Source organism: Lissotriton vulgaris, chromosome 3_1, assembly GCF_964263255.1.
Source record: "Lissotriton vulgaris chromosome 3_1, aLisVul1.2, whole genome shotgun sequence".
NCBI lineage: Eukaryota > Metazoa > Chordata > Amphibia > Caudata > Salamandridae > Lissotriton > Lissotriton vulgaris.
In genome coordinates this window covers 1525146815-1525174756 of record NC_141689.1, presented here as the reverse complement: position 1 = coordinate 1525174756, position 27942 = coordinate 1525146815, and the positions used below count along the sequence as shown (strand labels likewise).

At 44.1% G+C, this 27942-nt stretch overlaps 1 protein-coding gene across 1 annotated transcript; it reads right to left on the bottom strand.

The window, feature by feature from the left end:
• On the bottom strand, positions 1-26809 carry OSTC (oligosaccharyltransferase complex non-catalytic subunit). Its single transcript, XM_086962007.1, has 4 exons — positions 26598-26809; positions 18112-18205; positions 3395-3592; positions 1-250 (listed from the first exon to the last, which is right to left on the bottom strand). Exons 1-4 carry the CDS (start codon positions 26734-26736, stop codon positions 232-234), a joined length of 450 nt encoding a protein of 149 aa, XP_086818133.1. The 5' UTR covers positions 26737-26809; the 3' UTR covers positions 1-231.
• Positions 26810-27942: the final 1133 nt, after the last annotated feature.

The window sequence follows — 27942 nt, the reverse complement described above, 5'->3', positions numbered from 1 at the left end:
TCATTAACAAATTCACTTTATTTCACAGAATACAGAAGTTATAACCAGTAAAAAGATTAAGTCTGTTTTAGAGTCACTCATGATCCAGATTTCAGTTTCTTTGAGCGGAAATGGGGAGCAGTTCTTATTTAAATCTCGTCAATGTTGAGTCGGTGTATTCTTTTGTCATTATTTGTAGACTGTTGTCGACATGCAGCAAATCCCACTCAGTGAGCTCCATTCAAAAGCACTCTAGCCCATTAGGTAACCCCTGAAATACACAAACGTCTGATCAGTAAATATTTACTACACAAAAAGAGACAAACATCTGATTAATAAATAGTTACAACACAAAAAGTGACATATTAAAGAGCAACATTTTTGCACATTACAAAACATACATTTTATTTACAGAATGTTCTATTGTCACCAATTAGGATCTAGAGTTCCCTGCCCGATTTGGTAAGGCTGCCTCGTCCTGCCTTCTTACTTTTTATTGGACAAACAGGACTTGCCGTAATCATGCCAGTACACTTTTGTGTTCCATTTGTTTTCTGTTGTGTTTGTTATTAGAAATATGTCCATGTTCGGCATGGTCAGCAAACATTTCCCTCTTTAAACAAGGCAGCCCTTCTGGTGGACTATGGCCAGAGTATCACAAGTACTTATCCTAGCCCACCACCCACTACCACTACTTGGTTGCTGAAGATCATCTGGAAATGAGAGATCTGCATACCAGTGTAGAAAGAAGACTTCAGATCAGAAGGGAAACATCAGCTGGATTGCTAATCTTCCTCCAGACTAGGGTTCAGTTCAGGAAAATGTATGAAGAGAAGAGCTTACCTGCAGTAAGGCCTAGACTGTTCATATCAGTAGAATCTGAACAGTTCCCAGTTCGGACTGGTGGATCACAACCAGGAGATCCTTGCAATACAGAGCTCTAAAGATGTAAGGCAATAGTTACATTTATATATCACCCCCAGTTGTGTCCTGAACTGATTGAGAGACTCCTCCATTAACTCCATCAGATTTTCATGAAAGCAGAACTGGCTTTATAAGGGTGAGGGCCTTGTCTGTTTGACTAGTGGATGTTTGCAATACTCGTTTTTTGAAGTGACAGATTTTTTTTTGCTTCAGGCGTTGGAAACTCCACTGAGGCTTCAGCCCCCTGATACCAGAGGTTGATTCAAGATGAAAGTTAGGCTATGAATCCTGCATCCGCATCCCATGCAGGAATCCTCGCACCCTTTGAGGGAGAAAACCTCTTGCAAAAAGCTAGACACTCCAACGCCCCCGCAGATAACATGGTCAGCCCAAACAGAGCCTCAGAGCGCTTAGAGCCTGGGACCTATATGCTAACGTCTGGAATCATACCTCCGCATCAGAAAGGCCTATCTGCTTTTCTTTATTCAGCTTATCTTCACCTCTTCAATTGGTTTATATAAAAGTTTTTTCTATTTTAAGACAAAGCACTGACATTATACGAATATCAATTAATCTTATTTACTGGTCCACCCTGTATCAGATCTTTTAACCCCTTCCAACTCCTAGATTGACTTTGGATTGCTGATCCTTGCTGTCACGATAGACTGCATTGCCTTAAGTAACTCTTATTTAGGATCACTGCAATAGAACTAGTCCTTTGACACCATTGGCCTAACAAAAATGAATGTGTCCTCGTGTAACGCAACTAGTGCTCATGTAAAGCGCTCTGCTTTTGGGTTAAGTTTGTGCTATATAAAACTTCGAGAAAAAAAAAAGTACAATTGGTAAACCGCCCACACACAGGATACTGTAAGGAAACAGCTGACACTTCAGAAATTCAAGAAAAGGCCTCACAACTTGTCCACTAGCCAAATATTTTACTAATGATGGACCAAGGGCATATAAAAAGCAATTCATTGAGGCGCTTTACAAAACATTGCGAATTTGTATTTGCAATTAGATTTTCCAAACAAGGTTCCAACTATTTTCGAAATAAAAACACCTTTCAAAAGGGTTTTAACGAGATGTTAATGAAAACCTCCAGTACTTTTGACACCTTATTTAGGGGCCTGGAGCACTATCCACTGCAACAAAAACCCACACCTCCATTCACAGGAAATCTCCGTTGCTGAATGTATGCAATGGGTTTAGATGTAGTTACATATTTGAAAAGCATCAAAAACCCTAGAGAGTAGCATTTCCTTCTTTGGCACAGGAATCATTTACACCAGATAAACCTCATCCACACAGATTACAACTCTCAAGGGCTAGGGGCAATAACATCCTTTATGTGTTTTGGGGCATGATAATGTCCTGCGCTAGAGATAGTATTTGTTAGAACCCATGTCCCACTTATCATGGCAATTGAAATGAATGTGCACTGCGACTTACTCTGCCCAAACAACAGTCCTGTGATAGCAGTCTAGTGCACAAATGTGTGATAGACACAAAAGTATCTATATGAATATACATGCCCATAAATTATAGTGCATCAGAACGCAGGAACATCAGTTGCTAAGACATGGAATGCCATTCTACAAGTTAGATTGGCGCATGATATCTTAACTTCAGCTATTGTCCCATAAATGACTGCCCATTTAGTGCCGAAGGCAAGCTGCATTGGTTTTCTGTGCCATAGAAAGAATACCCATCATCCTCTGCTCTTATGCAGGTACATTTCTCTGTGTGTGTATTTTTAACATCTTGCATTGTGTCCACATTTTCCATTCCGAGAAGCTGGGGTTCAAGAAGAGCTGGTCTAGATCAGCCCTCTTTCATTACTAAGTCTTTTATGTCCCCTAGACTGGAGGCCTTCAGATCATGGCTCTTTGCTCTCTAGCGGTAGTGTTTGCCAAAATGTAACAGTTGATATTTAAGACTTGGCAATCGAGCTCTTTCTTCCTCTGGCACATCTCAAGTGGAAGAAGCCAAATGTGTTGTCACTTTATCGCAATACATGAAACGCCAAGGCGCTGGGTGAAACATCCCCCCTTAAGACACTGTACAAAATGCACAAATGTCTTTTACCAGTTCGAGGAACAGTGTAATGAAATATAGAAGATCATAACCTGCATCGGTACATGAGAACAATGCTCCTTCATGGCCATACAATACACAACTTGAATCGCCTCTGCAATACAGTAGTACCCCATTTCAAAATATATAGCAAATCATTGCATATCGGGGGGAACTTGCTATTAAATGAAATGCTTCTGCCTCACCAAAGTCTTGTAAGACATTAAAAAACCTATATACCTAGATGAGCTATAGTTTGCAGAATGGAGCATCACGAAATAAAAAAATATTTTCTCAATTTCAATGGTACATCGCCTTGCACGGCATCCGTGTTTTTTCAACACACTCCCTTGGAAAAGAAAGTTAAAGATGGCAGAATCACAAAACAGGCCCCCGCCCCCATTGAACTACTTACGGTAATTTCATGCGCATAAACACGCGTGCCATGAAAAAGCTCAAAAGGACGCTGACAAATCCAATGAAAAGCAGCAAGAACCGGTTGAGCTTAGGGATGTTTGGAGCATTGGACCGGTCCAAAATGATGAAGCCTAAGCCACCCATGGTAAACAGGAAACTCGATGCCAGTCCTTCCATGATATACTGCCCATTCACCCTGCGGGAAAAAGATAAGCAGTTTCAACCAAAAAAGGTAATGCTGAGGAGAAGAATTTGCTGCACAACGTGTTCAATTAGAATACAATTTGTAGTCTGACAATAACAGCGCTGATATGTCTTTGGTGTTTATAACTATTATAGAATATGCAACATTAATTCAGAAACAGCAGCATCAATCAAGTTTTTGGCAATGGACTGTCAGAAAAAAAAGAGAACAATAATTTTTGGATATTTCTGATTTTAGGTCGTTTTTTTAAGGGTAGTTCTAGCGAACCCTTGCTCAACTAGCATGGCCAATAGGCCTGGCTCCGTGGCAAAGCATGCTAAAACTGGCATGCACAAAGGCTGTCGTGTAGATGATAGTAATGTTTTTGGATAGTGGTGATAGATCAAATTAAAGTCCTGACAAATACATTAATAAGGTAACTGCTTCAAAAAAATATGTACAAGCCATTGCTTTCTGTATACAATGCATGTATGAGATACAGAATCTGTGAAGGTTGAGTACTTTTGGGTGTCAAATAGTCCCTCGTGCATTGCAAACGCTCCACTGGCAGAGAAACTAAGCACCACACAGCCAACAGTACAAGGTGAGACAATAATCTGGACGGGCCAAAGCATACTCAATGCATATGTTAAAGCATTCGACATCTGCCGCAGCTGCACTGTCAAGAAACACCTGAAAAGCAACTGGGCGGTGGAGAGGAGTGGCATGTACGTTTGGAAGTAATTCTGCCATCACCGGGGAGCCCACTCTGGTGGGAGTGACTAGCAGATTGCAAAAAATCTTACAATACAGAATGGGCACAAGCTCCTAGGCCAACGGCTTCACTGGTTTAGAAAAGAGTGAGAATGAGAGAGTAACAGGGAGAGTGAGAGTAAGAGAGAGAGAGAGACCTCATCACCTTCCTGGACAGGATAATCTCACTCTGGTGAGTGAGGCGACTTAACATCAAGGTCATTGACATCAACACCCACAACAATGGCAAAGTCCTAAGTGTTGAGAAAGATCTTGATGTGGAAGGGGACCCCAATGGAGAACCAAAGATTAGGGATACCCTTAATGTTGAATGAGGTTGATATTAACACACTTGGGAGCAGCAATGATGTAGAGGTTAGTCTCTTAACCAGATACTTGCAAAGCACGCCCAGCTTTGTGCCGAGGTAGGTTATCTCCCAGAGTTTTCTTTAAAACATCGCCTGAAAGATTTACTAGCCCCTTAAGGAGTGAACATCGAACACCTGGCCACACACTGTGGCTGTTAGTCTTAGACAACTATCCTCTACCAGAAAGACCTCGATCTAAGAAAGAAGGTATGAGTACTTAACAAATCTGGGCAAATGACATCACTGAGCTAGAAAGCACTGAACAAGCACTGGCAAAGCCAAGAGGTCTGGCATTGGCTGCCAGTCTCTTTACTTTGTCAATTCTTATTTTGGTTTGTCCTGGTTTTTGCAAAATGTTATTGTTGGGGAAACTGCTAGGCCCTCAATCTAAAAAAAGACATTTTGTAAAGGACAAAATATGTTTTGATCCAAAAAAAGTGTGCATTACCGTGGTATTCCCTGGCACTAAAGGGAACCACTGTATGTATTGATGTGCGCCTTCTGAAAGGGAAGCATGATGTAACTCACAGTGAAGTCAGACAATGGCTGTGGGCGACAGGAAAATGGGAATGACAACACCAGGCTAATGGATGAAGCCTGAAAACCCTGTATATATAACTATGTTATAAGCATAATTTTTGTATAATCAAAAAGGTCAAACAACCGACCTAAAAAAAGCTTTATATTGAAAAAAAAGCCAGTTACTTTGGTGTTGGCTGCTACGCTCTTGCCTTTGCTAACTCTTTTTTGATTTTTTTTGTGCAAGTCTTTATTACAACACGGTAGAGAGGGTTGAAAACCTAGATTGAGAGGCTTGTATAAACGTATCAAAAAGCCAGACCCAGAGGGATAGATAGATGTGCACAGATATTTTGCAAAGACAGATAGAAGTTGCAAAGACAGACCGAAGAAAAGACAGAAGTTGCAACAATAGATAGATATAGAGACAGACAGCTAGATGGAGAGAACGTAGAAAGCTAGACAGGTTGATAGACCAGAAGGCAGACTGGTAGATAGAAGATATACAGACGGAGAGGTTGACAGACACACAAAGATGCAGATAGAAAAATAAATAGGGTTGCAAAGTGATTGCACAGCACAGATTCATTTCGTAATGTAACAGCTAAAAATCTATAAGCACGGCATACAAGGGCTCTGAAAGCAAACTAGCAAGACATACAGATTAAATTGGTTTATAAGTATAGCTGGAGTCCTTAATTGGAATACATACAGGAATGCAGTTAAGAATGCATCTCATTGTGTGCACTTCAAAAAGATATTACTTTATAAAGAATATATTTAAATGGACACCGTGTGGTATACTCTGATACAGCAGCAATCAGTTTACAAAGGCAGCTCCAAAATTAATTTACAGCATTATCAGCAGGAGGAGGCAGGAACTGACAAAGCTGGAATGTGTCCTGTGGTGTGAAAAGCTGGCAGAAACCATCTTGCAATCACTTGTTATGTTATGTTATGTTAATAACTTCAGCTGTAAACACTTAGGCAACACTAAGGTAATGATTAAACACAAACAAAAACACTGGCACTGAGGGGAACTACATTGTGTGGGGCTGTGCTCCTTGTGAAAGAGCAAAATGCAGTCTCTCAAATGGAAGTTAGCCAGTGACCAGCGGCTGACCCACTTCCCCATGCTGTATGCAGTAGTAGGGCGGAAAACAAATGTGAACAGACCAATGGATGAAGAAAGCTGGCTGAAAGCCCCCTTTATTTATTTTTTTTATATTCTTTATTCACAGCTGATAGGCATCAATCTGAACATTACATTGATTATTTTAAGTGTTACAGCCGGGTTTTTATGATTTCTCCCCAACTCAGATCTCCATTTCGCATCACAGTAATTGTCCCACGGTGTATCAATACATTACATAGGTATTCTACTCAAATTGTCGTGACAATCATTGTATAAGGCAGTGAAATATCATCAATCAAACAACCCCCCATCCGCCCACCTCCACCCACCCTCCTACATCCAAAAACAAACAATTTGTCTCCCGTCTGTCCAGCATGGGCAATCATTGAGATGTCAGTGTGACCATGGATCTCATCTCGGTGAGCAAAGGCGTTAATGTGCGTCACTACGTGGACCACTCCACCGTATAGCGCTATGTAACACATGGGTATGTGAGTGGGGCTTGGGCCAGCTGTTGCGTACCCAACGCATCATACCTTTTCCCAGCTAATTCTCCTGTTCAGCGTCTCCTAGCTGTGTTTGATCTTCCCCCTCCATTGCGATAAGCATAGCCTCCCACTCCAAGGAGATAGGGAACTTCCTAAGGCCTCTCGCTTCTTCCCTCCACCCGTCCCCACTTAAGTATCTCTGAGTGCCAGAGGTGTGCAGCGGGCGGCCTGCGCGACTTCCACCTCATGGTGAGCGTTCTAAGCGCAAGCAGCAGTGCCATATCCAATAATTTCAGCTGAGCCTTCAGTTCTTTCGGCCTTCTGCGTAACACCAAGAGGCAGCACTGTGCCTCCTCCGGCACCGGGAGGGTCGTGACCGTCCTCAGTGTCCGGCACACTTCCGCCCAGTAACCACGGAGTCGAGGACACGACCAGAGCATGTGAATGAGCCCGGCCTCGTCCTCGTCACAACGTGGGCAGATATGGGGGGAGTTAGGGAACATTTTATGTATGCGAGTAGGGGTCAGGTATGCCCTATGTAAAATCATCCCTTGGATAAACCGGAAATTACGGGAGACTCGTCTGGGATGCTCCAGCATTGTGGTCCACTCCGTATCCGAGATGTCTCGGTTCAGATCTTGAGCCCAAGTGTTCCGAAGAGTGGCGAGTGATACCGCAGCATGAGCCCCAACTCCCACATACAACCAGCGTACCAAGTGCCCTCCTAATCCCATAAGATACATTAAGTGTACCAGATGGTGTTGTGGGGGTTGGAGGCGTTGAGGAGCCCATCTGTTCTGTACATAGTGGGTGACTGTGACGTGTAGTAAGTACATTCTGGGGGGAGCTCCCGTGGCCTGTAGGAAGTCGTCATGTGTAAGAAGATGGTCGTCACTAAACAAGTCGCCCACCACTTTCACGCCCGATTCAGACCAACGCCTCAGAGCCCTATCTTTCAGTCTGCCCTGCGGTGCCGGTATGCCCAGTAGGGGAATGTTGGGCGCATATGGCGCCGTCGCATTCGTGTACGCTGGTGCCTTCCGCCAAATCTTCAGAGCTGTGTGGAGAAGTGGGTGGCAGTCCGCTGGGATGCGGCTCCTAGGAAGGAGTAAGGCATGGAGTTCCCCACGTTTCAGTCTGTCGGCCGTGTACCCTATTTCATGTAGGTTCCGTCCTGCTATCCAGTAGGAAAGCCACTGGAGTTGGCCTGCGTAGTAATAGCTTCGGAAATCTGGAGCTCCCGTCCCGCCCGCTCTGGTTCCCAGATGCAGTTTTCTCAGTCCTATACGACGTCTGTCCGTCCCCCAATTCAGAGTGGTTAGCAGGGAGTTTAGGGCGTCAAAGATGGATTGCTGTAAAAACACTGGGATATTCACAAAGAAATATAGCCTAGGGAGCATCACCATCTTGGAGAGTGCAATTCTGCCCGCAACGGATAAGGGTAACGTCGTCCAGAACCCTACGGAGGCCCGAAGTTTCGCCACGGCCTTTTTGACATTCCCCTCAATCTGGTCCTCCTGGTGACGATAAACCTGCACCCCCAGGTACTTAAATGTGTCCGGTGCGATCGGAAGGACTGCAGCGCCAAACCTCAGGACTCCGGGATCTGGGGTAGCTCTAAAATAAAAGCCAGTGGACTTCTCAGGGTTGATAGTAAGGCCAGATATAACAGAAAATCTCTCAAAAATGTCATACACTGGACCATGATCAGCCTCCAAGTCCCTTAGGAACAACATGATGTCATCCGCGTAAATGGACAGGAGGTGCAGAGTGCCCCCACTTAGTATCCCTCTATGTTCCATCGTAGGTCTCAGGGCTATGGCCAGGGGTTCCAGAGCTAGCACGAATAACAGCGGCGACAGCGGGCATCCCTGCCGCGTGCCACAATGGATTGCGTATGTTCCCAAAATAGGTCGTCCCATTCGTGCCCTGGCCGTGGGGACGGTATAGAGCAATCTAATCCATGCTATGAGGGAGGCCGGAATTCCGAACTTCTCCAGAGTTAAAAACATGAATGGCCAGGCCAGAGAGTCGAAGGCATGGCGGAGGTCCAAAGCTACGCAGCCCGCCTTAGGGAGTTCAGGGTTGGCAGATGCCATAAGGGCGTGCAACCTACGTATATTAATGGAGGTGCTTCTGCCCAGCAAGAACCCGCATTGGTCCCTGTGAACCAGCGCTGGGAGGTGTTGTTGCAGTCGTTGAGCTATTACCTTACTAAGGATTTTATATTCCGTTGCCAACATGGACAACGGTCTATAATTTGCCAAGTCCAAGCTGTCCCTTACGGGTTTCGGCAGGGAGACCACCAACGCCTGCATCGTGGTTTCAGGCAGATGGCCCTCCGTCAGCGCCTCTCGGTATATTCTCTCCAATACTGGCACCAGGGTGTCCGAATACGTCGCATAGAACCCCACCGGGAGGCCATCCATGCCTGGCATCTTATTGCGGTTCAGCGACTTGATAGCCGTCTGGATTTCGTGTCGCGTTATGGGGCCTCCGAGTTCCCTCTGGGCATCTCCCGGCAGAGCAGGGAAGGGGAGATCGGACAGGAAGGCCACGATCCGGTCATCACGGACTGCTTCCGGCTGAGCATATAAAGCGGCCAGGTGGTCATAAAATGCTAGGTTAATGTTTGTCTGTGCACCTACTATCCTCCCATCTCGTGCCCGTATCCTAGTAATTACCGGGATGTCTGAACGTTCCCGCGCCAGGCGAGCCAATAGCGCTCCCGATCTATCCGCCTCAGCGTGCTGACAGCGCAGATATTCCCTGTAGTCTATGACTCGCAGTGTTTCAAGTGTGTCAGCATGCTCTATATTCACCAGCCGCAGAGCCTCTCGTTTAGCAGGGTCTATCCCCACCTCAGTCTGCAAGATCTGCAAGACCTTCAGTCTGTCTTCTATGTCCGGAAGTTTCCGATAGGTTTCCTGCCGGGCCCCCACTACCTGTCCAATCGATGCACCCCAAACCACTGCCTTCATGGTGTCCCAGACCACCAGGTTCGAGGAGGCAGTGTCCCAGTTTTCTAAAAAGTATTTATCCAGCGTCTCAGCTATGGACGCACCGAAAGGCCCATCCTCCAATAGGAGCGGATCTAGCCGCCAGGTGGGGACCGGGGTCGGAACTCTGCCCCAGCGAAGGGCGAACATCAGGGGTCTATGGTCAGAGAAGGTCTTGGCGAGGTAGTGGGGCCTGTCTGTTCTAGCAATCAGGCCCTCAGAGCATAGAAACCTGTCTATCCTGGTGTGGAGCGCATGTGTGTATGAGTAATGGGAATATTCTCTACTCTCTGGGTAAGATGCCCTCCAGACATCCCTCAAGCCCCAGCCCGTTGCCCATGTGCAGAACACTTCCGTCAATCTAGAGACCCCCGCCATTTGCAAGGGGGGGGTGTGACCTGTCTTTATCAACATCCATGACCATATTCCAGTCCCTGCCCAATATCCAGGGAACGTCCGTCCAGTCTGCCAGCGCCAGACTCACTTTCTGCAAAAATTTCTCTTGTTCGTAATTTGGTGCATACACACAGCCAAGCACTACTGGAGAGTTATCTAGTGTGCCCCTCACTAAGACATACCGCCCCTGATCATCCACTCTCCTGTCCGCTTCGAGAAAGGGTGTGCCATGTCGGATCCAGATTGTCGCCCCCCTAGAGAATGCGGAGTACGTTGTGGATAGAATCACACCCCTCCATTTCTTCCATCTCACGGCTTCTGAAGCCGGCAAAATGAGGGATTCTTGGAGAACGCGATCTGCGTATGGTGACGCAGCAGGAATGCATGTATCCTATGTCTCTTCTGGACCGATCCCAGTCCTCTCACATTCACGGTCGTAATGTTATAATTCCCCGCTACCTCAGCCATGGTCACATGTGTACCTGACAAGCACCTGCACCCGCCCACCGGTTCGTACCCCACATGATTGCCACCCGGAGACTACCCGCCCCCCTCCCAAAAAACAAAAAAGAACACTAACGGCGCAGCTCGAAAACCTGGCTGTGCCCAACAAGAATATGTAAATCGCCCGTGTGTCAGCTACCAACTACCTGTGTTTCAACCACACCAAAAGGACAATACATTAGGATAAGTACCAAATTAGGCTGTGGTCCCTACGTGTGTTACCCCTGCCTCCCTCCACAAAGTAATCCACAGCAATCATACAATAGTCAATCAGGGTAAGCAGGAAATACAATACGGTTCTCGGGCTCTTCAGCTGCCGCAAGTCTGGCCATCTCCACCGCAATTATCCATCAGGTTGTCCGCCGTGCCAGGCATGACATTAGGGAACAGCAGTACACTGAGGTCCGAGTCCGAGTGGACCATGCTGTCCTCCGAATCGGTTAATATCTTCTGGGAGTCTTCCCGGAACGACCCCGCCACCTCCAAGGTGTCTCGTTGCTTCTTCTGTTGTGTCTTCGACGGGCCCTGGCTTCTTCCATTCCGCCGTGGCTTGGGGGCCTCCGCTATGCCCCAGTTGCGAGACCGGCTTGATCGTCCGACGTCTGCGAGGGTCCCCGGCTGCCATCGATGCCCATCACCTCTAACCATTCCTCAGCATCGGTGGGGCTTTCGAAAAAGTGTGTTTTCCCGTCGTGCATGATTTTTAGGCGGGCCGGGAAGAGCAGGGCATACTTGAGATTAGCGGACTGCAGTTTTTTCTTCACGTCCAAGAAGGAGGATCGGCGCTTCTGGACCATGTTGGTATAGTCCGGGTATAGGGAGATCTTATGGTTCTCGTATTGGATAAGGGACTTTTCACGGGCATTCTGCAACAGGATGTCCCTGTCTTGATAATTCAGAATCCGCACTATCAGCGGGCGCGGGGGTCGTCCGGGGTCTGGCCTGCCCGTCAGAATCCAGTGTGCCCTCTCCATGCAGAAGTGGGGGGAGAGTCCTTCCTCCGCTATGTATTCTCAGAACCACTGTTCCATGAAGTCCGCCGCCCGTGGGCCCTCGCATCTCTCCGGAAGACCTATGACGCGGATATTGTTGCGGCGGTTACGCCCTTCTGCGTCCTCCACCCGGCCCAGAAGGGTAGCCATCTGGGTCTGTAGTTGACTTATGGAGGACGTGTGTTCCGCCACCGTTGGCATGATCTCAACGATGGATACGCCCTGTTCCTTGACCTGGTCAGCCAGTTCGCCATGGTCCGCCCGTAGGAGGGACAGGTTCGTCGTCAGGGTGCCCATCTGCTGCTTCAACACCGCTCTGGAGTCCCTGATTTCCTTCAGGATAAATGTCCAATTTATCCATGTGGGGTCCATCCGTCCCGAGCTGCGGCGGCGTCCCCTCGTCTGCTACTGGTGGCATTGTGGTGGCCGTTGGCTGTCCTCCAGAGTTCTCCGGTTGTTTCGCTCCCTTACAGACCATTAGCGCAATAAGCGTTGACCCCGAGGTAGAGCAGTACGTGGGGTCTATCGCTAATGGGCTGTGTCCAACTGTCCGGACAGGTTCCGCCTCATCAACACAGTAGATCGGGTAAAGGATTTGCCGTGGCCCCCCACGCGCTCCCCCGTCAGGCTGTGCAGTCCATGTACTCCGCTGTCAGCAAAACCGCCCACGAGGAATTGGGTGGGGTGGGGGGAGGGGCGGAGGGGGCCCCAGGCCGAGATCGCCGCCGGTGCCCACCACCGTCCACGCTAGGCGGCGTCCACTTTCCTCCGAGCCGAACCTTCCAGGCCCACGTGGCAAGTCCACAACCAGTTCCCTGCTCTCTTCCGTGTAGCGCCTCCTGTGTTCCCCCAGAGCAGGGGGGTCAGAGTGGTCCCAAGTCCAGGGGGGCAAACGCACCAAGTTGGGGCACCCCCTCCCCCTCGCTCGGGGAGCGCGGCTCCACACGGCAGTCTTCCTTGCTTTGGTGGGGCCTCCCAGGCCGTATCTGCAGCAGCGCCCGTCTCGCGCCTCCTCTACGCACTCAGACACCCCCGAGGGAGGGGGGGGCCCCTCCTCCACCTCCCCTCAGTGACGCCCCGGGTATTTTCTCGAGCTCAGCGCGACCGCAACCGGGGCCTCCCGGCACTTTCGGGGCAGGAGATTCAGCCCAGTCAGCCACGCTGTTCACTGTGGGTCCCGGCTTCTCAGGGCCCACCTCCGCCGAGGTTCTCACCGCCGCAGCCTCCGCCTTACGGGCCGTTCCTCCGCACTTTCGCCCAACGCGAGGGAGGCAGGGGATCTGCGCTCGCCTCCGGTCCGTTGGGTAGCTTTCCCAAATGTCCCCAGGATAATTAAGACAGGACTGTGCCCCGATCGACGCCGGAGCTCTAGCGGTGCACGTCCATGCGCATAGCTAGCAAGCCACGCCCCCGGCTGAAAGCCCCTTTAAGTAAGTATATTATACATTTCATTTTTGTGAAATCAAACGGTCTTGGCTGACGTCAGACCTATAACCGACTTCTGCCTTGAAAAAAGCAGTGTAAAATAGAGCTAAACATCTTAAGATGTTGAGCAAGTGAAAATTAAAAAAAAAAAGTTCTCAATCAAGAAAAACTTTGAAAAATGCAGAAACGTTCTTGGATTTTTGCTCAGTCAGCAGGAAAATAATAAACTGCCTGATTGACACTGCCAAGCGTGAACGTGCCGCTTCCAGAATTCTTAAAGTGAATCCTTAAATTGCCTTTGATGTTACAGACTATGCATGGGAGCACATTTTCAGCTTTATTCTTTCAGTATAAAACTTGGTTAAGGAGTGGCGTTGTCAGTTTAATGTACTTAATTGTGACCAATTTTTTTTTTAATTGCCTGTTTTGTCGTTAAAAAGGGCAGACCACTTTGCACGCCATAAGCACGTTTTCTAGGTCAATGAACTGAAAATGCATATACTTATAATACTTTGAAGCCTGCAAACCCAGTATAGAAATCTGTCTCAAATACCCTTAATAGTTGTGATGTCTCTACTCGTATGTATTAATAACGTACTACAGCTGAGTGGTGACTCATAATGCCTGCTGCCCAAGTAAATAACCAAAGTGAAAGGAAAGTCACAGATTATCATTGCAACTACATGACAAGGCAAACTCGCGTTTTGTTAGTTTCTGCTTTTCTAAACTGAACAGTGACCTGCAGAAGCAAAACATTTATGGGAACGTGCTTATTTTTTGCACATAGCTCATTAAAGGAAAAATAATCTTTGCATGTTATTACTCACTCTGAGCTACAGCCTTGATTTACATTAAACGGATTCTAATGTGTTTTTGCAACAAATTACGAATTTCTTTTGGTGTGTTTAATTTCACACTAGAGATTCTACCACGTTAGTTCGTCATGTCTGCGACTACCTCTTTCATGTGAATGAGCAAGGCCCAAAAAACATACACTTTGTGGGAAAAGTGATGGTGTGACCACGTATACTAAGGAACACAATACTTTGGTTGTATGCTAAAAAGAGAATAAAATCACCTCAGAGTGCCACGAAATATATTGGTACTTGGCGTTCAGAACTCCTCCTTTGTGACCTGCAATCTCTCTATAACAGCAAGGAGTACCTTATCCAATTTAAAAGGTGCACAGGGGCAGAAATATTAAACTGTTTATGAATAGGTGAGAAAATCCCACATTGTATAATCTATTTCCTGCTGGGAGTCTGGCTACAGCTTGTAGTTGTAATTTGCATTTATATGTTGCTTACTTAATGCACTTCTACATTTAAGGTTCTTCTGCAGCGCATAGATTAAACCAAGCACTAAACACCTCTCATGTAACTTTCATAGGAGGTATTACATTGGCGGGGAGGGCAGAGGAACCATACACATTATTCCTTGAGTCAATTGTGGGTCTATTAACTTATTCCTTTTTAATAACTAATATCATCTTGGATTTTCACATGAGATAATGAATGCTCTCACCCAGCATGTTTCCCAATCCCTGTACTGCAATGGAATAACATATGCACAGTAAGAGCACCTTACAATATCTGAACATTTAGAGTGCTAGACAACTTTTTGTAGCTTTGTTACCGGAGGTGAGATCAGGGTTTAAGCAATCACTATCTAGATAGAGAATTTCCAAATCTAGGCTTTTCTTATAAGACCGCTAACCACTCACTGCCAGCAGTTATTAGGCCTATTTGAACACCCAATATGTGGATTTCAGCCTTCCTATGCAACTCATCATCTGGGAGATATGCCATACTGCCACTTGGAAATAAGTTCACACATTTCAGAGGCATTTATTGCTAGCACGTTAGGTATGTGTAACAAAACATAGTGTGAAAAGGTATAAAGCAAGTCTACCAAAAAATGTGCACATGCAGGTCTCATTATATTGAAATAAGCGAAACTGAATATTCTGGAAAGCATGCACAAGTCACAGAGCGTGATTATAACCTTTCAGCTAACTTTAAAAAAAAATAATAATATTTATTTACATTTTAAAAATCTAAATAAGTTCATCATTTATTTTTTATCAACTTAACTGATAGTTTCAGTGACTAATGCCATGCAGTTGTTGACTGAGGTTTTAGATATCCTCATGCACAATTCGAACACATACTACAGACAAATGCTTGCACATCAAAATAAGCAGAAGGCATTGACTCCTATTTTCATATACGTTTTAAACAGGGGGAGGCTTAGAAATATTTTTGTACAATTGTGGAATTGTACAAGAGTCTGGAAGTGGAAAAACCTTACTGTTAAGTCAGTACATCTTCTATTACACACTGGAACCAGTACTGCTTACCTGAGGTGTGGAGAGTTCTATATATTTTGTATGTAATATTCTTATATAGCACAGCAGACCAACAGTATCAGCACTATGTACAGCTACGAAATTAATGAACAGCAGTTTACAATTAAAAAGTAAAAATAGCTACCCATAATCGGCTATGACTGCATGTCGAGGATCTAAGTCTGTGAGCCATAAGGTTGCTTGGCTGAAGAAAAAAGCAATGGTTTGTATTTCTGAAAAATATCTGAAATCCTGCTTCCATATTGCAGGTCGAAAAGGGCACAGGCAACGATTTAGTGGAACATGCTGCGCAGGGCCCCTATGGGAATCGAATGCAGTCCAATAAATATTCCGGATACAAATGTTGCATTCAGATCTTTACCTGAAGAATGCGATCACCTGGTTAGTGATACGTGTCAAAAACCATTTAGTGACGTAAATGCACCCCTAAAGATGATCAGGATAATTGGTTTAATACAGGAGAAGATAACTAAAATTGGTGAGAGATGGCAGAGCCAGGTCGAGGTGCTGGGGCTACCCGTGGTGAGAAGCCCCTCACTCTACAGCCTCTCTCTGGGGGGAAAAAAGTATACAGTGTACGTACACTGAAGGTCAATATATGTACAGTCATTATTAACAACAGATAGGAAACGTGATTTTTCTACTTTGTGAGCACATTATACACATCGACAGAGCTCACATATGGTGAGGGGCCAGCGTCTAAGGCGTTGGAACCCAGGTATCACCCATCCAAAATAATTTTATGTAGGCAAATGCTGAGAGGTTCATATGCACTATGACCATAATAATACGAAAGGGACTCAAAACCCAAACAGTACCTCATTCAAGCCTTACCTAAAAGGAGTCTAAGAATTTAAAATAGCACAATTAATATTACTTCTGGTATGATTTCCAGATTTAGATATTGGCGGGAGGGGGCTGAGGGGGGGTTATATGTTATATTGTGAAAATAGACGACGCCAAGAGGGAGGCTCTGGAAAAACCCTGCAAACTAAAGCTAGCCTCAAAATAGAGCAGTTGAAATGGCTATACTAGATCTAGGCTGAGAAAAATGAGAATATCAAACTCTTATTTATGCCTCAGGAGATGCGGACAAACAGGAATTCTGCTTCACATGGTGTGGGAGTGCCCCAGGCCGAGGGATTTTTTGGACAGAGCCAGTGCCTGCTCAATAATGTAATGAGAATCACACAGAGAAAGGGATCGAAGCATCTACTATTAAGAATTTGGGGAGATTATTAACCATCGAGATATATTGAAAAGTTGGGTAACAAGAGTTAAGGATTCCAGAGAGAGATGTTTTTAACTGTGGGGCAAGCCAGAGGTCCCAACATGTGTGCCAACTAATATTGGCGCATGCTGCTGACAAATTCAGCTATAAAGGAAGGGGCTGCCCAATAGGCATGAAAAGATTTAGGGCCATGGATGAACTACAGGTACTTAACTTAAGGGGCGGGGTGAAGTGACAAGATCCGGATATATTTATAAAGCTGCCATATGAGGATGAACGTTGTGACTGGTGATAGAAATGTTGCCATACTTTCCAAGGGAAGACATGGCTTGGCAGTTAGGGCTGGACTGTTCCCATGAGGCACAGAGTCAAACTGATTTGCTTATGGCCATGTCTGAACTGGGGTGGTGAAGTGAGCTAAAGATTGATGATGGATTAAACCCAGATCAGTTGACTGGGGTGAGTGTTTGATTTGCTCAATCAAACACTCATCATCCCCTTTGTTATCGCTTTACTTTCCAAGCTATGTTTTATTAGGTGCTACTGGATGAAAAAAACAAGTATTTATCAAAAAGAGGTTTATTTATGGTTACTGTTTGCAGACAAAGACACTAGGGAGTGAAGCCAAGCAAGGAACACAATTAAGAGAAAATGCGATTCTAGGTTTGTCCTTCTGGTCATACTTTCCCAGAGGCGACCTTCACTTGCCAAGGACAAAGTAATATTATGTACACTGGTTGCAGCCATGCTGATGTTTCTAGAAAGATTGGTAGTGGTGCATCTACAATTACAGATTGGTATGGTGAAAAAGGAAGCTGCTGGCTATGTAGACAATCCACCATTCCATTACCTATGCTGTGGACAAACTCGCGTAAATGTGCACTTCTGCTGAAACTTATGTTCTCTGAATTTTGTGGGAATGGGTGCCTCAGGCATTTGAAAGTCCTTGGTCTGCTACTTGATGATAAACCTATAAGTACACTGACAAGGCACCCGGAGGCCTACTTAATACGATTATAGCGCCTGATGAATTTAGAACCATAGCATTTTTCGAAGTGATTTCCAACACGGCTCAGGAAGACTGGGCAGGGACGGGGGTGTTTGGAGGAAAGCCGGGGAGAGGAAATTAAAAGATAATCACTTTAGGTTATCAGCTCTCGACTCAAATGCTGCAAGTACGAGAAACATTTTAAAAAGTTCGTTTTGCTTTATGGTGCCATTTAAATATTTGAAAGAAAGTGGAAGATAATGTGAACAGAGTTGAAGAAAACAGACAGCTATTACACAATGTCAAAATAGCTCTAAAAAGAAATTGGTGCAAATTATAATTTCAGCAAAAACATAAAACCGTACCTGTATGCTAAAAAGGCAACTGGCCTCTGATGACCGTTTTCATCTGTCATTGATCCTACACTGGGAGGTTCCACAATTACATCATAGATGATGCCTGCAAATACAAGTATTCCAGTTAGACATTAATACAGAATTTCAGGATTACAAGTTTACAACTGTATGCTAGACAAGGTTTTTAATGAATTAATGATTACATATATGTACTTCACATAAGTAATATTGTATAATTAAATTAATTAAAACTTTGTGATGAGAATTCAAGACATATCAGTGTTAAATTGATCCAAAACTAAGGACGCTGATGTTTAGCAACTGGTGAATTTTCATAAGTGGAGATGGCATAGCAAACCGGGAAGAAGTGTGTTCATAGAAGAACGAGGCAGGCTTCATTCACCGTTTGTGATAGACTCAAGTCTCTGCTGGGCTAAAAGGACGGCAGGGACATAATCCTGATTATGACAGTTATTTATTTGTGGCTGTTTTTCTTCCACCATTTCACTCTGTTACAAAAAAGTATAGGGATCTAGAACAAACAAACAGTCTTTAGCTGTAAGCAAAACCTGGAAGAAAATTTCTGTTACACAGATAAACTTTATGCACATTTCCTAAAAAATAAAATGGTGGAAGAGCAAAAAATACTATGTTCCGTAATGCTTTGTCAGAATGACTGCTGGTATGTAAACTTCTAATGTCAGAAAGTAAAATAGGCAATGAAATATTGCGTGGGTCATATGAACATGTTTGCCTGTTAGCCAGAAGTGCTAGAAACTCAAATTACCAAAAAGTCTGTTTCCTGCCGAACCCATCTCTAATAAAATGGAATACCTTTTCTTTGTGACAAACTAACAGCCCAATCAAGGCACTGAAATTGTAAAAAAGGCATGACTTTTTAAGATGGGGTGGTGGGAAAGAAGTGTCCAAAGGCCGTCTGGGACTTTACAAAAAGAAGGAGTTCAGAGTGGTTCTTTTGAGTATCAATTAAATGCACCACAATTAAAGACTGCCCGATTTAAAGTTCCGTTTTAAAGAGGTCTATATAGTTGATTAGATTCTAACTCGAGCAGCTTTGCCATGAAGATCAGTGAAGTGGGCCTTAAGAAAAGCTGTATACAAAAAATTGTATTTCAAGGAGTTAACCTGGCCTAGTATTTAGGCATTTCCAACATTCGGGTCTTGAATGTTGTTGGTGGGTTTATTTTACTTTTCCACTTTTTAGAGAAAACTTAGAATAAGTTCCCAAATTACATCCTACAGCTAGTTACATTTTTAAGTTTTCATTCTGGATTCCTCAAGGTTTTCATCCACACAGTACTATTAATGCAATTTCATATGATGATCTAATACAAGCAAACCGTAATTGCCCTTCTAGTGATGAATATAAGCCAGTCGCTACTGAAACTATCTCCAGGTTTGAACGAAGGGCGTACCATGACCATATGCCTCAGAAAGTAGGGGGAAAAGATGATCTTCGCTACAGGCACGAATTGCTAGGATCTAGGGATCAAAATAATGCCCCTTTAAGAAAGAAAGCAGTAAAAAAAAAAGACAGATCAGTAATCTGTTTTCTCAGATTTTCAAATCAGAGCCAAAAAGTTGGAACGATTATTAAATTCTGGCATATATTGTTGTCTGAACCTAGTGATAAGAAACACTGGCTCTCTATTAAATGGAGTGCGTCTTTTAAGAAGGCTGATTACTTAAGGGGCACATTCACCAAAGTTTAGTCTATTCGCCTACTTTTTTTTTAAAAAAATGCTCCAGTAACAATGAGTATTTGAAACGTGGTGATGACTGGTCTGGCTATAGATAAATGCAAATCTATTATCAGCCACAAAATGGCAAAACCTTACTAGTCAAGACCCGCATGAACTTTAAAATAACTTCTGCTGTGTATGCCCTGCTTTGTCCATGTGGAGTGTATTATACAGACAGTACTATCCAGCAGCTCTTAGAATTACTATACATACAGGGTCAATCAGGAGAGTTGTTTTGAAAAGGCTTGAGCATTGAATTATAAAAACTGTCACACATAAAATATTTTAATTTATCGGAAAATGTGTACAAGGTAAGCATCCTGGAGGAGGGAATCCTACGAAATTCTGCAACTTGAACCTCGTATTTTTATTACCCTGGGCACCTTGAATTCATTGGGTCTTGATCTCAATGAAGTATGCATTTCCGTCTTTACTAACAGACAACCGTATCTTTATTGTATTTAGTCAAAAAGCGGCATCTTACCTCACAAACCAAACCTGAGCTCCAGCCTACAGGGCCTCAAAATGTTCAACAGTCCACTCACTGAAACAGTATTGTTCCGCTTTCTTGTGGTTGCAATGGAGGGGTCTGTGGACTAAGGCAGGCATTCAAGAAGCGCCTGCAGATATCTGGGGAAAAGCTGCTGGGGCCCTGAATTGGCTTGCTTGTGGGGACTATTCCAATAAGCACTGTAAAGCCAATAGGTCTTGCTTATGCAAGAGACTAGCTTTGCCAATATATTTCAGCCATGTTGTACACCAGCGTGGCTAAAAGTTAGTGGGGTAAAGTAGAGTGAGGTGGAATGTTGTAGAGGGAGAAGAGTATCATCGTGGAAGGGTGTAGAGTAGAGTAAAGTTCAGTGGTGTAGAGTAAAGTGCCAGAGTGGAGTAGCACAGAATATAGCGGAAAGTTATAAAGTGGAGTGGCATAGAGGGCATGCCGTAGAGTGTTGTAGAGTACTGCAGAGTAGAGCTGAGTGGCATAGAAATGAGTAGTTAGGAGAGTGTAATGGCATACAGTGTAGTAGAACGATGTGCAGTCGAGTGGCACAAAGTGGAGTGGTATATAGTGGAGTGGCGTAGAGTGGAGCAGTGTGTCATACAACAGAGGGGAGTAAAGTGGCATGAAGTTGCATAAAGAGAGTTGCATAGAGTTTTGCAGAGTGGAGTACTGGAGTGGAGTAGGATATTGTAGAGTAGAGTGGCATAGTGTGTTAGAGTGGAGTGGTATAGCATAAAGCAGAGTGTCAGAGTCGTAGAGTGAAATAGAGTGGCCTAGAGTGAAGTGGCGTAAAGTACAGTGGTACAGAGTCGATTGGAGTCGAGTGCAGTGGCGTACAGTGCACTGGTTTTGTGTAAAATAGTGCAAAGGAGATTAGCATTAAGTGCTGTGACAGAGTGGTGTAGATTGCAGTGATGTAGAGTAGATTGTTTCACAGTAGAGTGAAGTGGTACCGGGTAGAGAGGTGTAGTGCAGGATAGAGTGCTGACGTGTACAGGAGATAGACGTAGAGTGCAGTGGTGTAGAGTGCAGTACCGTGGAGTGCAGTGGGGCAGAATAGATTAGAGTGGTGTGGAGTTATGCAGAGTGTAGTGGACTAGAGTTGAGCAGTGCAGTGTCAAAATGCAGAACAGTGCAGAGTAGAATAGAGTGAAGTAGAGTGCAGTGACAGAGTGCAATGGTGTAGAGCGGCATAGCGTGAAGTGGCATACAGTGCAGCGACGCACAGAGCGACGTGGAGTTCAGAGGTGGAGAGGATATTCTTGTAGAGGGTAACAGATTGCAGTAGCGGAGGGTAGATTGTCGCAGAGAAGAATAGGGTGGCGTTTCGTGCAGTGGCGTAGAGTGTTGCAGAACAGAGTGCAGTGGTTTGGAGCAGTGGCGTAGAGGGCAGGACAGAGCAGAGTGGCACAGTGTAGCACAGAATAAAGTGCAATGGTGTACAGTGCAGAGGCATGGAGTAGAGTGGTGTAGAGTAGAGCGGCGTAGAATAGAGTGGAGTGGCACAGAGTAGATTGTTTCAGAGTAGAGTGAAGTGGTCTAGAGTTGAGTGGTGCAGGGTGAAGTGAAATGACAGATTAATTGGGTAGAAAGCAGTGGTGCAGAGTAGAGTACTATGGCTTAGAGTAGAGTGTTGTAGAGTAGATTGTTTAAGAGTAGAGTGAACTGGCGTAGAGTGAAGTGTTGTGGAGTGGCCTAGGCTGGAGTGGTGTAGGCAGCAGTGGTGAAGAGTGCAGTGGTGTATAGTAGAGAAGGGTAAAGTGCACTGGCGCAGAGTAAAGGGGCGAAAAGTGAGGGGGCGTAGGGTGCAGTGGTGCACAGTAGATTAGAGTGGCATAGAGTGTAATGGAGTAAATTAGGACAAAAAATTAACATAATAAGCTAAATGTGCCATAAAGAGCAAAACTTAACATTAAACTGACAAAGCATTTGAAATGTGCTAACTTGTAGTAAGTAATCATTGTTACTCATGTAGGCATACTAAGGCCATGAAACAAGTGTTTTCCTAGCTAGAAGGGAAATCGATAATGCTGTAAACGTGCCCATGATTTAGAAGCTTGACCCTAGAATGACATGTTTAAAGATGTCATAACTGCAGAATCATTCAACTTTCTTAGGTTTCATATATAACTTGAATAGAATAACTTGTGAAAAGAAAAGGATAACCAATAAAAAATTGGGGATGGTGCCCATGGCCAATATTTGAATAATATCTCTTATCTGGGCCCATTAAACTCAGTTTTTTTCTGTTGTTTTTTAGATTTTCTTTTAGAATGTGAGAGTTTGTGTGCATGAGTAGATTGTATGGTGAGATTGATATGAGTGAGTGTATAAAGTTGTTTTATCTAGCCTTTTTTTATTGTTTTTGTGGGGGTTGAATATTAACACATGTATATAATATATTCTGTCATTATTTTTTTGTGATAAGTATTTTTAATATGGAAATGATGAATTGTCAGTCACTGTTTTGTATGGTAAAAATTTAAAAATAATATAAAAATGGTTTGTGAAAAGACTTGTATACCAAAAAATTCAAATGATAAATAAAAATTAATTCAAATGAAAATTACTGTTTCTTGTATACTGTGATTTGGTTGTGCGCGGTCCTTGAAGAAAACTTTTTTTGAGTTATACCAATCTGCGAAATAAGATAGTTCAGTTTTGAGGTTTTCTTCCTAGTATATTTTCCAGTTCTCCCCCGCCTCTAGACCTAAAAGAAATATTTTGGGGGTACCTTTAGCGCCTTATGTATAGGATTTTAACTCTGACCTTTCCGACTTGGAAACCCTGTCAGAAGGCGTGTTTGGGGGCCCCTAGCAGGGCCACTTTCACTTGCGACCTCCGGATGGAGGTGGAAGGGGCACCTATAGTGCTCCACAGTTAATAACTGCGGTGCGTGCCATGGGGTGCAGGGATTAACACACTCTCCCATTTCTCTGTTGGAGCTTGTGTTATGGCTGTAACACAAGCTCTCATAGAGAAATGGGAGAATTATCATAATTAAGCGGTTGGGACTGATGACTGGAGGTCGGTCGGTCCCGTTTCTGCCACAGTGTGTGTCAGAGACATTGTAATAGGCCCATTAGTGTAAAAGATTGCATTACCCGACAGTGATTTTGCCTTTCAATTAAGTAGTTCATTGTTCTCGTAGTGAAACAAATTTATATGTGGAAGGTCAAACTATGTTTAAAGTCTATGGGAACAATGCCTGGTGTTTCCAGAATCTTATCGCACAAGACCTAGCTAACCATGCGACAAAAAGTTTAATCTGCATGTATTTCCGGGAGAACGGAGGACCTGTATTTCTGTGGGAAAGGAGGACCTGAACCTGCTTACTGAAGAACTCGGTCCGCTGATTGGTTTGTGGAGGAAGAGGTCTGCTACAATGTTTTCTTGACTTTTATATTAGTGCATGTTAGTTAGGTAGTTTCAACGCTTTTTCTTGGGTGGATTGCTCTAGACCCAGAGCTTTGACAGTTGTGGCTACTGTTACTGTTCTTTTCCTCTCTGCCTTACTTTGCTATTTTGATTTGACAATTTGCTACTGCAACTGTATGCTCATCTATTTATATTTATTGAGTCTCGGCTGAGTCTTATAAACTAATCTTTATGGGATGTTCTGCTACTCTAATTTTGCTCTGAAGTTTACTGTTCCTTTGATTTCACTCTTTTCTATCAAATGGAACACTGCATGGGTTCTTAAAATCTAAGGCTCTGATCTTGATTATTAGAATAGGGAACATATTTCCTTTATGGAACACGCTTAATGAAATATATAATTAGGATGCTTTGTTCTAACCGTTTTTTTAAAAACATTTCTGTAAAATTATTTGATTGGTGGACTAACTAAATAAAGACCAAAAATAAAGAAAACAACTTTACTAATCTCTTAATAAAAAATAAAACTTTGAAATAGCAATACAACTCATCATTGACTGAACTGTTAATGAACTTAAGTTTTAGATATCTAACTTGCTCCTTGGCTCCTAAAACAACTCAACAAGATCCATCACTTAGGTGAAGGATTTAGCGAGAAAAAAAGGACTTAACCCTGGCTGAGTTAATTTTGGGCCCAATCCACGCCATCTAGTGCATTGGAGCAGAGTAAAGTGGCATAGAGTGCAGTGTTGTAGGGTACATTGGTGGAGCTCAGTTGCATAGAGTAGTGCAGATTAAAGTGACGTAGATTGAAATGGGGTAGAGAAGACTAGCGTAGAGTAGTGTGTTGCAGAATAGACTTGTAGAGTGCAGTGGCGTAGAGTAGATTGGAATAGAGTAGATTGTTTCAGAGTAGGGGGCAGAGGTTTAGGGTGCAGAGTGGATTGGTGTAGAGTGTAATGGCGTATAGTGGAGCGATGCAGGGCAGAGTGGCATAGGGAGTAGTGACGTACAGTGCATTGGGGTAGAGTGCAGTAGAGTGGCGCATAGCAGAGTGGCAGAGAATTCAGTGGCAGCTTGCGGCATTGGAGAGCAGAGTGGGGTAGAGTGAATTGGTATAAAGTGGAGTGGTGCAACATTGCAAAGAAGGCTGAAAACGTCATCAACTCTTCATACTCTGCAAAGTGACACTTTTACTCTTGAAATCTGACTCCAGAAAAGTGATCCAAGCATTGGTCTAGTTACATCTCGACTGAGGCAGTGCCTTCCTCGCCTAAGTCCCACAGTCCAAACTGAATAAACTAAGATATTCTTAATGCTGTGGCCCACCTAATCAAAGGGCTATCGAGGTTCAATAGTATCACCTTCTGTTCAAAGAGCTGTATTCCACCTCTTAAACCAAGCATCACTTTCAGAGTGTATTGCACCAATTTTCAGGAGGTAATATTAAGCACTATACCGCAACTGAATATATCAAGGTCTCCAGGTTCATATCACCGGCAGTAGCATTGCCATGATGCAGACAAGAAATTGCAATAAGGAGAAGAAAAGATTACAGTTTTTCTGCAGGGCAATGAGAATCTGGTACTACATTCCAATTTCGGTCTGGCTACCTCTCTGTTCTACCTCCACTTCCGAAGAGAAATAAAGAACCAACTACTAAAGCAACACCCCATGCCTGTGTAACTTCTTCTGTTATCTCACATCTAATGAAGAGTTGTGCCCCACGTGTGGCTCGCTTTTCTTTCACACGCTGTACACCTGAACATATTTCTGTTATTCCTTACTTAATGGAGTTCCCTTCTCTTCACTGCCTTGTGAATCCCTACTCTGTACAACTTAAATGCTCACTGCTCCTTTGCATCGATTTGCATTCTATAAGCGGCCTACTTACACACATGTATTGCAGGACTGTAGAATGAGTGCTTCAGTATGAAATGTTCTCGATAAAATGTACAATGAGTGGATGGACAGCCCCATTGTAAGCTGTGTTGCCATATTTGTAGTGAGAGTAAAAAGAGTTTTGAAGCACTCTTCTGGTTGGGAGTGTATACAAGAAGTGTGGTGTACTGGTATGCTTGCCGGTTGGATGAAGAAGGTGATAGATACTAGTTAAATTTGTTTCTGCTAGGAGGATGAGGGGAGGAGTGCATTGGGGGGCAGCAAGCCAGTATCTACATTCTTCAATGGTACAATGGTTAAGGATGAAGTAACCGCGTGGTATGAATGCCATTTAGTATTAGGTGTCTTGCAAGCCAAGTGCACGAAAGCTTGCATTTTGCTGTGCATAAGGTTACGAGGTGGCCCATATCATTGTGACAGCAAGTTCTAGTCCAGTATTTCGATAAACAAACCGATGTTATCTAGAACCTTATTCCATTGACTCAATCGAGGCGAATCCTGACCACAACTTCAAGAATTCATTAGATTACTGAACGAAATCCTGGGGGTTGTACGTGGAGTGTCTTTTTACATTGAACCATTAGATAGCCTTAGCCATACCAGCAATCAATCATCCGTAGGTTTACTGTACTCACTCTCTTTGCGTGCAATGTGTTAATGATGCCACTCTATACGCTTGCCTGTTTGGTCCCAGCTTCGGCTCAAACACCTGGGTTTCCGGACAAATCGTGCAATCTACATATGCCGGTTCGTCCTACTTAAAACATGCAAAAAGTTACCCAATGTACAAAGATGTAGCCATATGTGCTCTGGCTTACAGCTCGTTCATATATGCCCAGGAAGATTCATGCAAAGAGAGTCTATTATTTCCCTGTTTAGCATTCGCCTGACAAGGCGACTAGGTGTTCTATGTCTTGTGTTAACAGAACAGTCTTTCGCGCAGCACTCACCCCCAGTGATGAGGAAATAGGACACGACCACCAGAGCGTATACTGTCATGGCAGAGGGCATATGTAACCAGGACGGCTTTTTGAGCTTGATGTTGGGGCATTCTAGCACCGCAAACGGGATTCGGTAAAGCGACTCCATACCGCTCAATTCCAGAGACTCACAGAACCGGGAACATGAAAGAAGCGTCAGTGCCACAGCACACACACCCCTGCCTCTGATAGAGAGAGAAAAGAGACTAAATTTCGCTATGCGAACAACTCGGCCCCCTTAATACCGAAAGATTTCGCCTTTGCGGACACACGTTTACCACCAATATAACGTAAAACGCGCCTTTTTATTTATAAAAACAAAACACGAATATTACGTATCTCTCTTATGAGTTTCTTGATTAAAACATAAACAATATTGTCTGTCAGCAAATCAGTATTCAAAATTCTACAACGCAGTCTAGAATGTGTTGAACGTAATAACAATACACACTTACAAAAACGACCAAAACGAGAGATCGTTCGCTGACCTTCAATAGGCGACCCACGAACACTGGTTATTCTAAGATGGCCGGTGCACTCGCTTCATGCTAGTGGCCGCCTAGGAGCAAATCGACTTTGTTGACTGCTTCGGTCGGAAATTGCTGCTACGTGTCCTTCGAGGCTTATTGGACATGTTCATCCTTTTATAGCCTCTGTATACCAAAATAGAAAAAACACAAACTGTATTATTATATCAGTTCAGATGTTTCGAAGAATTGCTTTTTAGTTCAAATGTGATTTCTGTTTTTCTAATTGCTTCTCTTTTTTTTTTCTCCCTTGTAGGATCCAAACAACCACTGGCCTGACGTGGCACTCCAAATGTCCATGCGCACCTATGGACGTAGAAAAGGGATGTGTTTTCCGGGGAACGTTATACGAGACCCAGTGGAGCCTATCTTTAATTAAAACAAGCATTGGAAATGCAATAGGTCTCGCATCATTAGAGTTAGTGCTTTTAGAATTGTTTATGGTTTTTTTTGTAAATCTTTAGCATTTTTGTTTCCTGTAGCCAATGCTAAAGAATTACAAATAAAAAAAGCCATAAACATTTCTAAAAACTCTAACTGAAATGGTCTGAGACCTATTGCACTGTGTGAGGGTGAGGGGTTGAGGGTGAGTGAGGGTGAGGGTGAGTGAGGGTGAGGGGTTGAGGGTGAGTGAGGGTGAGTGAGGGGTTGAGGGTGAGTGTGAGTGAGGGTGAGTGAGGGTGAGGGTGAGTGAGGGTGAGTGAGGGTGAGGGGTTGAGGTTGAGGGTGAGTGAGGGTGAGGGTGAGTGAGGGGTTGAGGGTGAGTGAGGGTGAGTTAGGGTGAGGGG